The sequence below is a fragment of the Lacerta agilis genome, chromosome 1 (genome assembly GCF_009819535.1).
Source record: "Lacerta agilis isolate rLacAgi1 chromosome 1, rLacAgi1.pri, whole genome shotgun sequence".
Taxonomy (NCBI): Eukaryota; Metazoa; Chordata; class Lepidosauria; order Squamata; family Lacertidae; genus Lacerta; species Lacerta agilis.
The window spans coordinates 68120769-68140502 of NC_046312.1; the positions used below are offsets into that span (position 1 = coordinate 68120769).

The following is a 19734-nucleotide window of genomic DNA, read 5'->3' on the forward strand; positions in this document are numbered from 1 at the left end:
ATTTGTATTTTTTTAAATAAATGTGTAAGCCACTCTGTGGATGGGCTTCTTGAAAAGCAGAGTATAAATCCTATGAACAAAATGGACGGAAGAAACAGTTTCTCCAGTCCTAATTTATCACACACACCTCAATTTCCACCCCAAATTCTTCCACTGCTTAAGGGCAATGAGCAGCAGAGATGGGAACCAGGAGTCAGGGCCAAAGAGCAATTGGGATCAGAGAGTGAACCAAGAGGCAGAACCAAAGAGCAAGACCAGAAGCGCACCAGTTGTTCAGAAAGACCTAGACAGAAAACCACTTGTTTGGGAACACCGCCACCTAGACAGGAAGAACTCGTACACTACTTCCTGCCCAGGAGATGGCCAATCAGGTGAGTGGAGCTAGTCTTGAGCTTGGAAGGTTCTTCACTGAAAAGCTGCAGTTCTGTGCTTCACCACAAGGGCTAATCGTCAGTGATTCCTGACACCCATACTAGCAGCAGTCAGTGAAGAGTAACAGATAGGCTCTACTGATGCACACCCCCCCCCCACACACACACACTGACTTTCTGCCCGGTATGTGGCAGTGCCTCTGCTGTCAGGAGACCAGGTACATGGCACTGCCCATTTGTACCAACCACTCATGATATGGCATCCAAGTCTTTGCCTCCTGAATTGCTTTCTGTGAACCCTTCTTGCTGACTCCTTCTGACTCATACATACTACAGGGAGGTAGAGATGAATATACCCCACACAGGTTTGTAGCCTGGTGAGCTGCTTAATACTCACCCTTCTTTGAACCTTAGTAGTCACATGATAAAGCAATTTTACTATAGACTACTGAAGTTCAGTGCTAGGGGAGCAGGAAACTAGTTCTATATCTTAGGGGTGGAACCGTAAGTCAACTAAGTCTTACTCACTGAAATTTATGAACATGACTAAGTTGTGTCCATTAATTTCAATAGGACTATAGTGGTACCTCGGGTTAAGAACTTAATTCATTCTGGAGGTCTGTTCTTAACCTGAAGTTGTTCTTAACCTGAAGCACCACTTTAGCTAATGGGGCCTCCTGCTGCCGCTGCGCTGCCAGAGCACGATTTCTGTTCTTATCCTGAAGCAAAGTTCTTAACCTGAAGTGTTATTTCTGGGTTAGCGGAGTATGTAACCTGAAGCATATGTAACCTGAGGTACCACTGTACTGTAAGTACAATTTTGTTGTTGTTCAGTCATTCAGTCGGGTCCGACTCTTCGTGACCCCATGGACCAGAGCACGCCAGGCACCCCTATCCTCCACTGCCTCCCGCAGTTTGGCCAAACTCATGCCAGTCGCTTTGAGAACACTGTCCAACCATCTCATCCTTCTCCTTGTGCCCTCCATCTTTCCCAACATCAGGGTCTTTTCCAGGGGGTCTTCTCTTCTCATGAGATGGCCAAAGTACTGGAGCCTCAACTTCAGGATCTGCCCTTCCAGTGACCACTCAGGGCTGATTTCTTTAAGGATGGATAAGTTTGATCTTTTTGCAGTCCATGGGACTTTCAAAAGTCTCCTCCAGCACCATAATTCAAAAGCATCAATTCTTCAGCGATCAGTCTTCTTTATGGTCCAGCTCTCACTTCCATACATTACTACAATTTAGCAGTGCACTATTCTGCTATTGAAGAGGGATTTCCTAGTAATTCCCCTCCTTGCAAAATTTATTGGAGATCCCCAGCTTGCATTATCATAATGTTCCTGTAGAGATTATGAAAATATACTCTAGTGCCAAAATATCAGGACTACCTTAGGAATGGGCAAAATATCTCTGCCTCGTTCTCACACTTCCCACCAGTTTTGTCTCACTTGTTTCAAAGATTTTCCCTTTGACATTCCCTTTCCAGAAGTACTTCATTGTCCCTCTCTTTAAACCATTGTTTTAATGAACTTAAAAGATGATTGTATTGGGAGTGTGGTTTGGAAAGACCCAAGCCTACAGATATTTGGGTACTTAATTTATTACTAAAATTTCATAAACTTGCAGAGTATACCACAAAGGTACACCCATGTAGTATACAGAAGGATCTTAAAGCAGGGATCTTTACATTCATCAATGCAATAAATTGGAATGCAGTCAAGATAGAGTATTTAAAACTCCTTATAAATGAAAGTGCAGAGGTTAGGGTATGCATTTCAAATGGCAATGTAATTATGTAATTACAGCTGTTAGAATAACCTCATTTTATGCTTTAGCTATTCTCTCCCCACGCCCCTTTGTGACTTCAGTCAGTTTAAATTGGTTTTAAGCATCCCCTTCTTGAATGATGAATTCAAATTCATATCTGAGAACAGGACTAAATGCAACACTACTCAGCTAGTAGTTTCGAGTATGTTTCCGCCCATGAGATTGTGAACTTGAATTCTCCCTTAGGGAAGGGGCATAGCCCAGAAGCAGAACGCATACTTTAAGTACATAAGGTTCCAGCTTCAGTCCTTGACATCTTCCTTTAATGGATCTTAGATCACAGGACTGAGACCGCAACAAAGCTACTGCTCGTCAGAGTATAAAGTCTTGGGCTAGATGGATCCATGGTCCAATTCATTATGATGTTGCTTCATTTATTCATATTCCCTAGACAGGGTTTCCCAAACTTGGATCTCCAGCTGGTTTTGGACTACAACTTGCATCATCCCTAGCTAGCAGGACCAGTGGCCAGGGATGATGGGAATTGTAGTCCAAAAACAGCTGACAACCCAAGTTTGGAAAACTCTGTCCTAGAACAAGGGCGAGAAACCTTTGGCCCTTCAGCTGTTGCTGGATTACAGTTCTTCTAATCTCTGAGCATTGACCATGGTCAACTGGTGTTCAACCACACTGCCTTTTGAGTCTAGGCCCTAGATTGGTTCCCCAAACTGGTGCCCTCCTGATCTTTCATACTATAACTGTCATCCACTTGACAAGCATGGCCAATGGTCAGGGATGATGGGAACTGTATCCCTAAAGTTATGGAGTGCCGTGTGCACCAGGTTGGAGAAGGCTGGCAGCCTATACTAGAGCTTGCAATAGTACATTTCCACATCACTGTGACAATGAAAGAAATCCCAGCTTTGGTAACAGCATCTCACTAAGACCACTGCTTATAGCAAACCACAAAGAAGGAGAGTGAATTTTTATATACTGATCAGTCATTGCTACAGTCCAAATGAAAGTTTCCTGGAAAGGCTCAAACCCGACAAGTTTTATCCTATTGTAAAAGAGCCTGCTGCAAAATGATTTCTCCACGGTTTGGTATTTCTCCAGCTCTGTTGTGTTCTTTCAAAATGTGATTCATTGAGTTAAGCAGGTCAAGTTCCTGTGGGTGCAGTATATGCCATCCACTGGAAATTAAAGACCAGAAAATTAACAGGGTTTGTTGTGTTACAAAGCTGAAGACATTTTATCCGCATGCTCCTAGAAACACATCCTGAGCTAATGGAACACAGTGCTATATTCCAAGTCATATTTATACTTGCAAAAGCAATGAGTGTACTTCAGTTAAGCTCACTTGGCAACTATCTTGCCAGCTTTTTTTCTCCTTGGCTTTAAGTGATACGGACAAGGTGTGCTTTAAAGATAATGGGCAGAGTTGCCAAATGAGCCGGTTTAATCATGGAAGTCCTGACATGGGTGAATGTGAAAATATGGGATTGGGGGTCAGGGACCAAAAACAAAAACCTAAGCTGCAATGGCTGCAATTAGTGGGTGCCCCCCCTTCCTTCTAAGTGGTCCATAATTTGAACGTGGTTCATCAAGAGGAACCATCCTGAACCAATAGTTGAAAACTAAAGGGCTGGCAGATGCTCTAAAACCCGGGATGAGCAGTTAATATTAGGGGTTTATATATACATATATATAGCCAAATGGATTAATGGATCAGCTCATGCACTGCATCAGGAAACAAAAAGAGTACCTTCCATATTTCTGTGCACAATGGGGACAGTAACAATAGAATGAGGAAATTCCTAATTGGGTGCAAAGAGGTGGGTAGCAGTGGAAACAATTGCAGCTCCTTTTTAAAGACTGAAGTTTACAGGAAGAAGAAGAAAAAATAGGTGCCTTCCAAGCACCAAGTCCTATATCTAAAATAGACTATGGGGAGCAAGAGAGAAAGGAGATGAAAGAGTGTGTATGCGCTCGCCTATAATTGTTGATTTCAGTTTGTATTAGTTCTGCCTAGTCTCTTTTCAGCACTTTAGTTTCTGCTAATGGAAAATCAAGCCCATTATATGGTAAACGTGGGAAGCAAGTACATTAATAGTGGGCACTGACATTAATTCAGATTGTAAACAATTCACTACTGTTACCACTACATGCTAAATTATGTGTCATTTGTTGCTTTCATAGGGCTATTTCCTTCACGGCTTTTTCGGGGGGGTTTTTGTAACAGAAAGCATAGAGATTTTTCACAGTTGTCTGCTCTGATAAACAACTATTTTGAAATCCTCCCTTAGACCCTAAAGAAAAACAAATATTACTTGCAAACGCTTTCCAACCCAACCATGTCACCGAAGTTCATTGCAATTCAACTCTCTGTACTTCGAGAAAGTTAAGCAAGGCATGGGGGGGGGGAGAGATGTGGGGAATAATCGGATGCAATAGGTAGGCAGAAAATAGCGCTTATTTATACTGGAGCACGTGTGTCAGCGGTGCTTCTTTCCCCCAGCTATACACACACTCTGCCCCCCGTCCCCCCTCTCTCTCACACGCACGTATATGCACGCACGCACACACACCCACTTTAACTGTGCTTTTGTGTTTTGTCAGAATTAATGAGAAAAGTTCCCTTGCCCTAGGGGTAATTAGTGTCCTTGGAGTTAAATAAGCTAATACTTAGACACCTCTGGCACAGGCAATTATGTTTGTGTATTGAATAATTGATTCAAAGAGGGGGGGAAGGGGGGTTGCTAATCAGATCTGAGCATAATGAATTGATTTAATTAACAGGGGAATCTGAGGGTCCCTGGGAAATGTGTGCATTTATTCAGCAGCAGGAGAGAGTGCAGGCACATAAATTGAGAGAAAGGGCAGCAAGCAAGCGCATTTGCTTCAGCGATAGGCTCGCATCTTTCCAGCCTCTCCTCCGCCTCCCCCCCCCCCCCGGCCGCCGCTCCTCTTTTGAATATAATTTTAGATTTAGAGTGAAATCAAGAGAAAAGCACTTTAGAAGCTTGTCCGGCTCTGCAGTAGCAACAGCCAAAGAGGGTTTAGCGGAGGATCCCATGCGCTTGCATTAGGATCATTAGGGGGCTCTTATTGTTATTATTATTATTATTTCGACTGCGTGGAGGTTACGGGGAAAGGGACGAGCAGGAGAGAGAGCGAGAGAGAGAGAGCGCCCTCGATTCGTCTCCCTCCTCTTCTCGATGCGTGCCATTTCCAAACTGGCATTCGAGTTGCAGCCCCAGAAGGAGGGTGGGTGTCTCTGAGGTTGCAGCCGCCGCCGCTACCGCTGCCTTGGGGAAAAGAGAGAGAAAGCTAGAGAGAGGGGGAAAGCGATCGAGCAAGAGCAGGCTGGCTCTTCGGGGGTTTGCCGCCTGTAATTCTAGCTGAGCGCGATCTGGGTTAAAAGTCGTGCAACTGTAGCCGGCTTGGCCGGGGTGTGCATGTGCAAAAGGGGGGTGGGTGGGGTGGGCGGCTGGGGGAGAGCGGAGGAAAGAAAAGGCGAGAGTGCGGGGCGGGGTGGGGGGGAGAGGGGGGAAAGAAGAAGAAGAAGAAGAAGGGAGGACGCCGAGCCGGGCGCATTCCCCCTCCCGGGCGGCCCGCTTTGCAAACACTCCTCTCTCTCCCCCGCGTGCTCCTCTTCTTCTGCCGCCTCCTGCCCTTTTTCCAACGGAGCGGAGGAACAGCGAACCGGCGGCTTGGAGGGCGAGCCGGCCACGGAGACGGAGCGGCGGAGGCAGCCGATCCCCGCCACAATGGTGCTGGACAAGGAGGACGGTAGGTGGCGGGTGCGGCGGGGTGGGCGAGAAGAAGCAGCAGAAGCGGTTGGGGGGGGGGGGAAGCTGTGGAGAGGATCGAGCGTGGCTCCCGCTTGCCATTTCCACCCTCCGTGCCTTCCTTGCTGCTGCTGCTGCTGTTCAGCTGGCAATAAGGCACCACCAGAGCCGCCCGTGCGGAGAGAGGGAGAGAGAGAGAGGCTGCCTCCGGGCGACGTGTGCGCGCGGGGGCTGGCTGAGGGACATTTCTGCAAAGTGCACGGCCCGTCCCCTCGGCGCCTGTGCAAAGAAGCTGCTCGCGGCTTTTCTCTCTCTCGCTTTGCTTGTGGGCTAGGATTCCTAGGAGTTGCGCGGGTGCTGCTGCTATCTTGTCTCTCTCCCCCCTCGACCGTCACAGGACCCCGAAATTGTCATGTTGTGAAGGGAAGCGAGTCCCGCCCCCCCCCCCCCCCCGCCTGCTGCTTCTGCTTCTGCTTCTACCACTTTCTTCTTCCGTCCCCGGATTAGCTCGCCTGTCCTTTAAAAACCCATTAGTTCCTCTCGCGAAATAATGTCGCCACCTTGCCTCGCTCTCTCTCCCCCGCCTCCTATTATTGAGGAGAGCCGGCTTGGCTAAACGGCCTCGCCAAAAGGCTCCCGGGTGTTTTTCACGGGGGAAACGGGGTTACTTTTAAATGTTCGAGAGAGCGCTTCTGAGGCCGAGCTGAGGGGACAAGGTGTGCGTAGAGAGGAGATGGCGGGAGGGAGGGAGGGAAAGAGGGGAGTGGTAACTGCGTGCAAGTTTCGAAGAAGCGTGTGGTTATTGTCAAGACTTGACGGGAATTCAGGCAGGGCTCACTTGGGGGGTAGCGAGGGAAGGCCGGAGTTTAAGGCGAGGGTTAAAAAGACTATATTGAGCTAATGAAAAGGGCAATTGCTGAGGAAGGAACGTCGCCTCTGAAGAGACGAAGGGAGCTCTCCCAAGGGGTAAATAGGCTCCTGGAAGTTGGCGTGTGTTGAGACTCAAGCGAGGATAAGTGAAGAACAGTGGCGTCTACTTAAGCAGTGGTTTTAGCTGTCAGACCTGGCTGTAGCACTTTTTTTTTTGAGTCAACCATCTGAGGCGGCCTTTGTCCCAGCTGCACTTTAAAAGCATCAACACAATAAAGTCATAGAGCAAAGCTTGATTTTTCGTCCCCCCCCCCAAGAATATGTTGCGCTTTTTTAAAAAACAACAACACCAAAACTATTTGTCAGCACAAACCTAATAAAGCTTCTCTTGCTTATTGCGCAAGGATTACTGTTAAGTTTGGTGGTTTGTTTTTTGTTTTTTTGAAAAACCTACTTTGTGGGAGTGCGTCCTTTTAAGTTTATGAGACAAATCTCTCTTCTGCTTTTGCAGCTGGGGGGAAAAAAGATTGCTGGTACTGTACACTTCTCAAAATGCAGCATCATTGGACATCACTGCATCTCAACATGTGTTGGGTTGTTGTTTTTTAGGTGTGCACCTAAGGTTTCAAGGTGTACACCTAAAACATGTACAAGTGTTACTGTAAACAAACAGGTGTTCAAAACCCCATGTACAGCGCAGACACATGTGCCAGAGAACCAGATTGGATGTGGCTCCTGCCTGAGGGTGAAATTTTCTTGCAAACTCATGAGAACATAAGAAGAGCGCTGAATCAGGCCATTGGCCCACCTGGTCCAGCATCCTGTTCTCACAGTGGCCAAGCAGGAGAGTCCTCTCCCCTGCCATGGTTTCCTAGCCTAATATGTGAAACTGTTCTTTTAGTATGTGAGAGGGTCTGGGGCTGTACCATATTTGCATGACGCATTCATGAGCAACCTTTTCTGAGTTTTCATTTGAAGCATCAGTGCATAAATATTCCCTCACAGAGTTTAGCCAGGGAGCACTGATGCTTTCCCTTTGCAGCACCAGTGTTTCAACACAGTTTCACTCTCTCATAATTTCTTCTTAGTTAGTCAGTTATAGGGCTGGAAAGGCTTTTTTCGTTGGAGCTTACTTCCATGTAAGAGGGCATTGCATTGCATTCTTAAGCATCAAAAGATGCTCAGGGCCATGAAAGAGAAATGCTGTCCTTATATGTAAAATTACGTGTTGGCCTTGATAAAGTTATGGGAGGACTTGAGTTTGGGACATGAAGCCTCCCCCCCCCCCATGAAAATACTGTTAAAGTAGCATCCCTTTATGTGTTCTGCAAGAACATAATGGTAAGAGAAAAGTTTCTTCCTCCTGCTTTGCATATACTTTCCATTTCCAAGGATGTATCTTCTGAGTAAAGCTTAATAAAATGGAAGCACTGCCTTCTCTAACTGATGTACCCAGTTATGAAAGCTGAGAACCAATGATATAAACTGGGGCCGGTTTTTTTTGGGGGGGGGGGGGAGCGGGAGCACAATCCTGTGCCTGTTTCAAGACTCTGCCTTAATACCAGAAGGCAGAACTTTGTGCACTTCCAGAGGTTAACCCACCTATGGCTGTGCACTAATCAGGAGAGGAATTTGGCTGTCATACATTGAAAAATGCATGATAGTTAAATTTTATATGCTATTTGTAAGGCCATAGAGCAAGGCTGTGGGGCAAAGTAAATCAATCAATTAATCAATCAATCAAGCCCTAGCTCTTGCTCTTGCTAAAAGCTCTTAAAATTGTTATTACCAGGTAGGAATTAAATATCTTTTCATCTCTATAAGAGAAATGTGGCATATGTTTCTGTCCCCAGTACTGAGATCTCAAATGTTTTCAGGGTAGGTATGCCTAGTTGTGTAGATGCCCAAACTGGAACTTTTTTGGTATCATGCCCCCCCCCCCAGCAGATATCTAAAACTTAAACACTGTTGTCTAAATCTTGTTTTCTAGCAACTGAGGTTTTCCCTCCCAGTCATCAAAACCTAGGCCTCCGTCATAACAAATAATGGCTATATCCATGAACAAGTTCATTTAGGACTGGGTCAAATCCCCATAGTAACTACATATGAATTTTAAAAAGCCTCCGCCTTGTCTATTCCCCTAAAGACAAAGATGTAAGAGGTTAACTAATGTCAGTATAATTAAGCAAGGTTAATTCATTGCTGTTTTGTTCCTGTGGGATTTTACTTGCATTCCATCTGCTCTGGTTTTGATGGTGTGAACTGCACCAAATCATCCGAGTGATGTTGAAATGTTACAAATTTTGTTTTACTAGACAAAAAAAATGGGTCTTCTTTTCTTGATCCTTTAAAATAATAAGCTGGGTGACATTCTGTCCTCCCTTAACTTTTTTTTTTTTTTTGCCAAAGGGAGCCTTCCAGCCTATATCTGTTTAAATCTGATTGACGGGTCAAACAGCATGATGCTGCCTCCACAGAGGTAGTAAGGGAAGCAGGTGAGCTACTAGGAAAGACTGAGATCTAAGGAGAGTTTCCTAATGGGGGTATTTGGGTTCTTTCAAGTATTGCAGACATACTCATTAAACATAAGGAGCTCAGGGGCTGGAATGATGGTGGTGTAAGGAAGTGAAACTAGAAACATTGATTATCCAGACAGTTCTCAACAGCCCTCCTTCCAGGAGCTCTCACGAATGGCTGTATAAAAGGAAATAATGGGGATGGTAGTGAAGGTAAAGAGGAAATTAGAATGGGATGCACTTAAAAAGAAGAAATGTTAAGGAACAAACCCCTGATGAGAGGGATGTGAAGATCAGAGTAACAAACTGAAGCGGCGCCTGGGAAATTTTTCAGAATTGTTTGTAAGGAAGTTATTCCAGCAGAGAAATTTACGTCTGTTGAAATGTGTCTCAGAAATTAAGGGCAGAAGCTGGGAAAAGAAACTTGAAGGTTTGCCCACCCCCTCCTCCATTGGGGGTTTGCGTGCTGTTCTACACTAATATTTCTCTTTCTTCTTGATTGTGCTCCAGTTGTTGCTAATCTGCAAACATTAATGGGAATGCCCTATTGCTACATTAAAAGTGAGAGAAGTGGAAGTTTTTATTGGCCTTTGGTATTCCTCTGTAAACTAAGGTGGAGAGATTGTGTTAATGATACTTTCAGGAAGTCTTGTTTATGGGCAGAAGGTCAAATTGTCACTTTACCTCTAACAGTATTATCATTTCATCTCATAAAGTATCGGCAATTAAAAAAACCTAATAAAGTCAAATTCTGAAATAAGAGTTGCTCTCTTCAAAGTGGGTTTTGGAGTGGCCACTTTCCTTTGACAAACTGTTTTTTGAAATCTTTTCTAGGAAACTAGCAACACTAATGGTTTAAAAGCTGTTCTCCAGCTAGGAGAAGACTGCAGTACACTGATTTCTTATGTATTACTAAGATCTCTGCAGATCTAGTTCTAGAGCACAAGAGGAGAACTGGCTTGATATTTATTTTATTTTTAAATTTTCTGTCCCACCTTTGGAAGCATATAGTTTGCACAGTTGCTGTTGTTTCAAATCTGATATTTTTTGTGTCAGATTTGTATCCGTGTTTTTATCAAATGCTCATTTTTAGTATAGCCTAAGTAACTTGTTAATTAACATCCAGGCAAAAGTCTATTTCTGTGGGATAGGACTCAATAATATTCCAAATACGTGAAAGGACAAGAAGACAAAACTGTCACAGTCTTGATTTGATGTCTCCTGGCACCATGTCAAGTTGTGTCAGTGAGGTACCATCACGTCCTATAAGTCCAGAGTGATCTGATGTGATTAGATTGATGCAATAGAATGTGATATTGAGGTAGTTATGGGGAATCTTATTTTAGGACAGAAGCAAAGGTCAGAAATTAGGGCTGAAGGAGCAGATTCTGTATAGAAACTCAAGTTATACTCATGTGGACTAGGTTACAACTGAATTTCATTTTCTTCATCTTTATTCCTTCTTGGGTGACTATGCCTGTGCAAACCAACTCAGTGCCAGGTGTAGATCCAAAGTTGGATCAATATGGATAGACTGCTTTTGAATTGCAAAGGATTCAAGTCCTGCTCACTGAGTCAATTTGGTGCAGAATAATACGACCCATTCTAACCTTGATTTAACTGAAGGTGCTTCTGTTAATAATTTGAGGCTACAGTTTATCCGAAGTTAAGCACTTTTCACTCACACTGATTTCAGGAGCAGAGATTTTAAAGCAGGCTCTTCACTCTTCCATTGAGATCAAAGGGATTTTAAAAATGCTTAAGTTTGGCTGGATCCTGTCTTTAGTTTATTAGCATTTTAGGGTGGGGGAAACCGAGGATGCCAAACAGAATGGAGGAGGAGATGTTGATGGACTGGGTAAAATTAATAGATGGAATCGTGTTGATGTACTGCTTCTCAATGAGTTTCAATTGAGGTTTAAAATAATGGTATGGGCTTATGGGACATTTAAGTCTCCTGTTCCCATGAAATGTAATAACTCTCTCTCTCTCTCTCTCTGGATATCTCTTAAATGATACTGCAGAAAGAAATCTGTGGTGGTATAAAGAGGGAAGCACTGTTTCAATAAACTTAAAATTTGATAGCTATTAAAGTTTTACAATGTGTTAGAGAAGTATTATATTTGCTTTTATGATTCATTTAAAAGAACCTCGAACAGGACGAAACCTGACAAAATAGATGCTGTGTATACTTTTTCAATTTTGCAAAAGTGATGCTTTCTGAGGGCATTTAAGGACCAGATCTAAAACTATGGATAGTTAGGATTTCTGGAAATGATAATGGCATGCCTTCTGAAAAGCAGTGCCTTTGGGATTGTGGCATTAAAATCCCACTGACAGTTGTGGCATTCATGCTATAACATTAAAAAAAAAATTCTCGTCTGCAAATGGGCAGTGGCCAAATGAGAAGGGAAGTTTTAAGTATTGAATGAAATGATTCTCTATGCAAAATGATCTATTTAACATCAAATACGTTCAAGGACTGTTAGGATTAAGCATTCAAAATGAAGGGGAAAGGCAAAGCCATTTGAGTTGAGGATAAGGAATCTAATTAAAATAGGTATTAAGGGTATCTGGCTTGAGCTTGCTATCGTGCTTTTAAAAGATGACTCTTGTATCTGTTGTAAAGTAGAGGGAGAAGTATAGCGGAAACTGGAATGAAATGTTTTCTGGGATTAAAAAGGCAGTCGGAAACTTGTTCTTTAGCACTGAGTACTTAAGAACCTCATCCTATGAGTGTAACCCTTATTTCTTGTGATAGAAATATCTGAACGCTTCTTCTGAGAGTACGTTTTATTTGCGCAAGTAGGAAGTGTTTCGGTTCAGATTTTGGTTTCAGCACCAGCAGTGTAAACTATCATAGCGAGACAATGTGGAAAGAATGAATTGCAGGAGAGAACCAGTTAGTAAAGGATTCCCCATCTTCATCATATCTAGGTGTTATTAGTGAAAAATCATGAGTAGAAGGTCTCCCAATTCGCTGCCTTCCCCTGTACCCAAGAGTTCAAGTTTTAGATTAAAGCATATCGAGAGGAATATTATAGTTTGTGTGCAGTGTTGTGTCAAAATGTCAAAGTAGGGTGTGTTTTAGAAATAAAGTGATTTTACAGAGGAAGCTGCCAGAATGGCTTTCAAACATAGAAATATAACATGACTGTAGGATTAGGGTGGAAGAGTCACATTATTCAGATGGCAAAGTATTTTGCATAATGACTTACCACCCATTTTTTTGTGGGAACCCATGCATGTAAAAGAGCACCCATGCACACCCACACATGTAAGACTACAAAAAGTTATTTCACACTGTATATTAAAACAACAACAGCCCGAGGTTGTTTTACCATCTCAATAAAGTGGGAGAGGGAAATTGGGGGAATCTGCCCTGAAACTCCTATCTACTACAGTGAACAGAACTGTGTTTCTGAATGATAGACTATGACCTGCTAGAAGCAACCAGTTATTTAAAAGTAAGCAGGAGAGTGTTTTTGGGGGGTGGGGGGCCATGTGTGTCTAAATACAATTAATAATGCAGATGGTAGTTTACTGTACAGATATTAAGGATATTTTTTTCTCTCCTACTGAGCATCATATCAAAGGTGCACTCAATCAAATAAATGAACCAATGTAATGAAAATGGAGAGCATCAAAACGACAAAAGTTAATAGAAATGCAACGTAGTTGGTGCTCTCTGGTTATAGCGCTAACGGTGCTGCAGGTGGTGCTGCAGAGCTGGAAAGCTTTAAATTCTCCATTAAAACCTGACAGAAGAATAAGCGGGGGTCCCTGGGAAATGAGTGCATTTATTCAGCAGCAAGGGTGCAAAGCTCACACAAATGGAGAAGCAGAGGCAGCAGTAGCTAGGGCTCAGATATTTTCTCCCCCCTCCTCCCTCTCTTTGAGTGTAATTTTAGATTGAGATTCAGCTTAAATCCAAGGGGAAAACACTTTATAAGGCTGAAAGCTGTATAGTTGCAACAGCCAAGGTTATGGGCTATCAAATGCAATTACATTAAAACAGATTATACTGTGCAAATTGAACCATTTAGAAGGTGAGAACCAAAGAAACAGCTCTGATCCCCCCCTTTTTTCTAAATTGCAGTTTTAGTTCCTTGCAATTCCAAGGTACGAAAGTAGGTGAGACTGCTTTTGTATCTGCAAAGTGCTTCATTTTTGAAGGTAATTCTAACTGAGTGCAATCTAGGTTAAAAGCTGGACAACTGGATAATTAGAGCTCTCTCACTGCTAGAGGACAATCAGCCGTACGTGGCAGCTCATCTTGGCTCCCACGTAGACTAGCTCTTTTCTGCCTTGAGTGGAGGCTATTGGAGACAGAGCATCTGCACCCCGACTTCCTCTGAACCCTGAGATGATGGTGCTGGACAAGGAGGACGGTAGGTGAGCTGAGATTTTGTGGGCATCACTCAGCATATTCACGTATGCTGCTTACATGCAGCGAATGAACCTTAAGCGTGCTTTAGTCTCCTGTCTCCTGTTCATTTTATGACCCTGTCTGATATAACAGCTTGCTCCCTCCTCTGCTCTGGCTGCTCGGCAAAGGGATGAAGCAACTCACGCTGCTTTACTTTTGGTTCTGGTGAAGGCTAACAAGTTAAAAACTGTTTAATTTTAAAATAACTGTGGGAGGGTTCCCCCCCTTACTGACAGCATCTTGCCACCCTGCTTGCTGAATTTATTTTTGTCATCTTGGTATAGTTTCTCTCTCTCTCTCTCTCTCTCTAGTTGAGAGAGTATTCAGAACTCTGCATCTCTAAAATGCCTCTCTTTCTCTATAGCTATAAGCTTAATAATTACAGCTGTGGATGCACCTATTAAATGGCTCTTGGAACAAACATTTTGGTAGGAAAGAGTTGATTTCTTTAAACATAAACGTGTGTGTGTGTGTGTTTGGGATCTCTTCCTGTTTTAATTTCTGAGGCTAATATCCCTTGCAAAGAGTAAATGAATAGCATACAAGTACAGCAAAGGGTTCAAAGGCAGATATGGCATAGTTGTGTGTGACTGTGAAATGACCTGCGAGATGCAACATAACTCTGGTGGTTTCTAGGAAAAGTACGGTAAGTGAGAAAGACGTGCTGTTTACAAGCAGTGTGTGTGTGTGTGTGTGTGTGTGTGTCATATACAGCTAGTCTTCAGCTAGTCTTGGTGTGCCTGTGATATAGATTATCGTTGGTCAAGTTTAGCGTATGAAATGTTGCGCTTGGAATGTGAAGGGGCAGCTAGTAAGTTAAAAGAAGTGTGAGAGTTCAGAATCCTCCCTCCCCTCTTCTTTCCGTTTCATTTTCTCAAAAATGACACAAAGCGAACTAGAACGTACTTCCAGGGAGAAGTTGTGTGTTAGGTTCAATATTAGTTCTTCATATGGAGGTTTCATTTAAGCACGTTGTCTCCTGCTTTTACCAAGTGACAGCTGTTAGGTGTTTATTCATAACAGTTTCTGCTATTCTGTTGCTGAATAGCATGTATGTTGGTTGGGGTATGTGTTAGGGTATGAATGGGGAGAGAGTGGGGGGGGGAATCCTGCACTGGATATGGCCAGGTTTTCAGCAGCAGCATTATTTTTCTTTTCCAGCCCACTTAGGATGATAAATAATGTTGCTGTTGAAGAAAGTGCTCAACATAACTTTTCTTGCAGTTGGTGTATTATTTAAGGCAGCTCTGAATATTAAAATAAAGCAGTGTTGATTGCATAAGGTTGCTAGTTTACAACATAGAATCATAGAGTTGGAAGAGACCACAAGGGCCATCCAGTCCAACCCCCTGCCAAGCAGGAAACACCATCAAAGCATTCTTGACAGATGGCTAGCTCAGTTTTTTTTTTTTAAAGCAGCAGTCTTACACAAGCATCTGGGAATAGGTCCCGTTGAACTTACTGGAGTTTCTTTCTGACATGCATATGATTGCACCATTCATGTCTCTTTTATAAAAGGTAAGTTAACACGAGAGTGGGGTGCGACAGAGATAAAGCAACACCCTTGCATTTAAGAAAATTGATAATGCACTGATGTGTTTCAGGATGACAGAAGTTCTTTGAAATTTTGTGTCTGCCCTTGTTCTTTCTCCTTGGCATGTAGTGGGGTGTACCTAATTTGGATGCTGGGAGCCCACTGGAAAGTATTGCAGTATTTAATGCATACACTGTTTTGATCTGCTTTACATAAGTTTAACAGTGCAATGCGTTACATTGGTATGGCCCTATGTGTATCTATTCAGAAGAGATTTCCACAGAGTTCAGTGAAATGTAATCTCAGGAAACTATGCTACCTTACTATGTTGTTTTTTTAAACTCCTTGGGTGTTTATTTAAGTGTATTACAATGTCTCTAAAATTCTTAGTTTGAGCTGTCAGTCATATGCACGAGTAAAAGCTGCCATCTAGAATTTTGTATTACCCGTAACTGGACATGTGTGACGACAGAAGTTTTTCTACCAGTTTTGTTTGACTTTATGAAAATGCACTGGTACTTAAAAAGTAAGTTGTCCAACAACATTTGTTCTGGCCTCTTTTCAATAATCAATAGATCTGGCTTCAAATAACAAAGTGGTTAAAAATTATGAACAAAGTAGTTATTTAGTATAGATTAGTATAGGTTAGAGACAGCAGTTTTACAGAGAGAGTTGAAAGTGGTATCACTCATTTTTGTTAAGCACCCCAGAAACTCCACTTACTTCTTTTGTTGCGGTGTTGCTTTTGGTCAAAGAGGTGTTTCAGGTTTTTGAAGCCCTGCAAATCCTGTTTGCTGGACCCAGTACGGGATGAGTGCACACACCACAGGCAACAACATCTCTATCAGACCACTCTTTCCCCCCTGAAAAAACTGGCAGAATTAGCAAAGGTATTTCAAAGTGCTTGCTGATGTTAGACACTTGCTGAATGAACATTGTTGTCATTGTTCTGTCCCAGCTTCTGCCAACCTAGCATTTCGAAAGCATACCAGTGCAAGTAGATAAATAGGTACTGCTGCATTGGGAAGGTAAATGGTGTTTCCGTATGCTCTGGCTTCCGTTGCATGCTAGCTACATGACCCGGAAAGCTGTCTGTGGACAAACACCGGCTCCCTTGGCCTGAAGCAAGATAAGCGGCGCACCCCATAGTCACCTTTGACTGGACTTAACTGTCCAGGGGTCCTTTACCTTTTTACCTATTGTTGTTCACGGAACAGATGGCTAATATTTTTTTTTAAAAAAATACATATATAAACGTAACAAATTTAGTTACATGAGAGTAAGCCTTGCATACATAAGGAAGCACATCATAAGAGTATTGAGGTTGCAATCCTATGCACACTTACTAAGCTCATTGAAAGCAGTGCATAAATTATGCTGTTGGCTTATAATTCTAAACGTTATTATCAGAAAGGAAGGCTCGTTGTAGCCTATGTGTCTTACTTCCAAGTACACATGGTTAGGATCAGGCCCAAGCCTCCATGTGAATAAAAAATATTTGGCAAGCTGACCTTATTTTTTACCCACCCACAATAACTGTTTTGATTTCTTTGTTTCCCTTCAGAGTTTCAAGTCTTCAGAGGAAAGCAGCATCTTATATGGTTTCTTTTAGTTCACACTTAGTTGAAGGTGTTGCACTGTTGAGACAGAGTTTGGTACCAAAACTAGCTATATATATATATATATATATATATATATATATATATATATATATATATAGTGACATGGTGGTCTTTCTGAAATCAATAAGAGTTGCATAACAGTGTCTGAGATCTCTGCAAGATATTGGGGTGGTGGTGGTGGTGTAATCTAACTAATACATGAAGGAAAGCAAAATGAAGTTGTATGCAGGAATTTAGAAACATTGTTTCATATGTAAAAATTTCCATAAAGCGGTAAGTGAGGAGTGCAGTTCAGAAATAATAGAACTCCCACCCCACTCCAGCCGCCAAATTAAATATCCACATATCAAGTTAAACTCAAGTGCTTTGATATATCTGTTTTAAAACCATTGGTTTTAATGAAGGAACTTTGACAGTTACTCTGCCTTTGCTACCTAGTTTGATTTGCTGATAGCCTTGGACCACATTGTTTACTTCTTGTTGTTTTTTAGGAGGGGGGAGTTTGCCGGAAGCTGGGTGCTTGGAGTAATGAATATCAAATAATTTTTAGAGGAATGGGTAGGTTAACTGCTTTTGCAAGCCTTTACAAAATACTTATTATACAAAATGGTGCAAACCTCTAACACCCGTTAATACCAAGAAGAGAATGAAATAGCAGAAAGCTGAACTGCAAAGATCAAACCCTGAATCTGCCCAGTCCCTGTTTGTATATAAGGACTGATGGGCAAGGGAAGACAAATGAGTTGGTCATTCACAAAGGTGGTCAACAGCTTAGATCAAATGATCACCATGACAGTGAATATATTTGGAATTCATATACAGGTAAATTTGCTATTTATATATTTGAATTTTGCTCCCAAATGGAGTCTCCAGAACTTTAATTATAAATTCCAAATTTACCGTATTGGTCTGAATATAAGCCTCACTCCCCCCCCCCCCAATTCTGACCATCGAAAAGTTAAAGTACGGCTTAAATTTGCAAGCTTACAAAAACTGGCTTTTACGATATCGCTGCTGAAACAGACATATGGTAAAATGGAATGGGTGTGAGTGCCTGCAGAATTTTAAGAGAGTGGCTTATAATTGGGTATTGTCTTGTTTTCTCCCCCCCCCCCCAATTTTAAAGGTGCAGCTTATATTCAGGTGCGGCTTATATTTGGGCCAATATGGTATATGAATCCCAAATAAATTCATCTGTCATTAGATGTGAGCATATCCCCCCAAATCACTCCATCAACAGCATAAACTTCTGCAAAAGATAGCTCAGTTGGTGGAGCATGAAACTTTTAATTTCAGGGTTATAGGTTCGAGCCCCATGTTGGGCAAATGATTCCTGCATTGCAGGGGTTAGACTACAAGGCCTTCCAACTCTACAATTCTATGATTCTGTGAAAAGCACTAATTATACCTAATCTCCAAATCCTGTATTTGAGTTTAAGATCCTAGTGTTGGAATCTTCAGTTTGAAAATTCAGCCTTTGCATGTAGATTTCAGTATGATGCTTCTAATTCATTTCGTTTTGGAATTGCAGAAGGGATAAATCGCTGGTGTTACTTAGGCGTACTATTTAGTTAGCACTGTGTTTTTCTTGAATTTTTTTTTTTAAAAAAAGTAAAAGTAACAATATGTAAAGGAGAGTAGATATGGATGAAGGTTGTTAGCAGTTGGAAACATCGGCCAGTTATAGAGTGAGACATTGATCAGCATATTGTAGCATCCATAGCTCTTGAACAGAACAAAGGTCACAGTAGCAGGAAGGATCAAGATTAGTTAGAGAACTCCAGGCACTTGACGTTGGGGTAGATTTCTCTAATAATAGTGAAAGTCAAAGCTTGCAGATAAATTGATCAAGAAGGGACAATCCACTTGATGTAAGGTACCATTAGCAGCACACTTACGGGCATTTAAGAAGGCACTTACAGAGTAAAAACAAACCTGAAGTGGGGTGTTGATGGTATTGAAATGTGGGAATGGGAGATATCTGGTGTATTGATAGTGAAGAAATGGATGAGGTGGGATGGGGGGGGGGGAGGAAGCAAGTGACTCACTCTAAAATGTCACCTTAAGCACCACTCTGACTGCTTTCTACGTTGAGAAAACAATATGCATGTGCAACATTATGGAGCCATTGAACAGGCACTTCTGTATAATGTGCGTCCCACCAGTCCTCCTATAATGATAAATCTCTTTGCTTTGGAATAGATGCATTTCCAGGAGATATCCTGGTAAAAGTTATCTGTAATTACCTGTGGCAAATTGCAAAAAGAATTAGAAATACATTGCTGCTGAGGGACTCTGTAATGTACCTAGTTCAGAAAATTATGCAGTCTACTAGGAAGAATGAAGATACTTTGTTCAAAATGAGTGTTAAGAGTATCAGTTTATTAATTGTATTTTATCATTGGCAATGCCAGAGTAAAGAAAAGAAAAGAAAAGAGAAAATAATAGTTTTAGCAGTGGTAAAAGTAGAAATAGATAAGTTTGTAGTTCTGGCATAGCATAAAGGAACGTCACCAAAACATATCGCTTATGTAGTTATAGTAACATCACAACATCTTAGAAGAACACGCAATTCAGTTTCATCACTAAATACTGGGGATTGTCAAATGTCAAACTGGTAATACTGTTTTAAAAGTAAAAGTCAGCCTAACATGAGTGAACAAGGCTGACGGCACATGTCTGAATGTAATAAACTGATTAACTGTATGTGATTAAAAACATAGCTATTTTGGGGTCCCACCCTAAGTACAGCACTGACTTTTAAGAACAACAATCTTAGAACAGGCAGTTCAAATGTGTGAAGTGTACAGTATGTCTGGACAGAAATTTATTCC

General features: G+C 42.1%; 1 protein-coding gene across 2 annotated transcripts in view; it reads left to right on the plus strand.

The window, feature by feature from the left end:
• The first annotated feature begins 5674 nt into the window (after positions 1–5674).
• The window catches only part of LMO1 (LIM domain only 1), a 103056-nt gene continuing 88996 nt past the window's right edge, over positions 5675–19734 (plus strand). Inside the window, exon 1 of one of the 2 annotated variants that reach the window (XM_033153204.1) lies at positions 5675–5930. In XM_033153204.1, the coding sequence (XP_033009095.1) occupies positions 5909–5930 (22 nt within the window). In that variant the 5' untranslated portion in view covers positions 5675–5908. Of the gene's footprint in view, positions 5931–13131; positions 13707–19734 lie in introns of those variants that run through there. The other variant, XM_033153214.1, reaches the window with a different exon arrangement.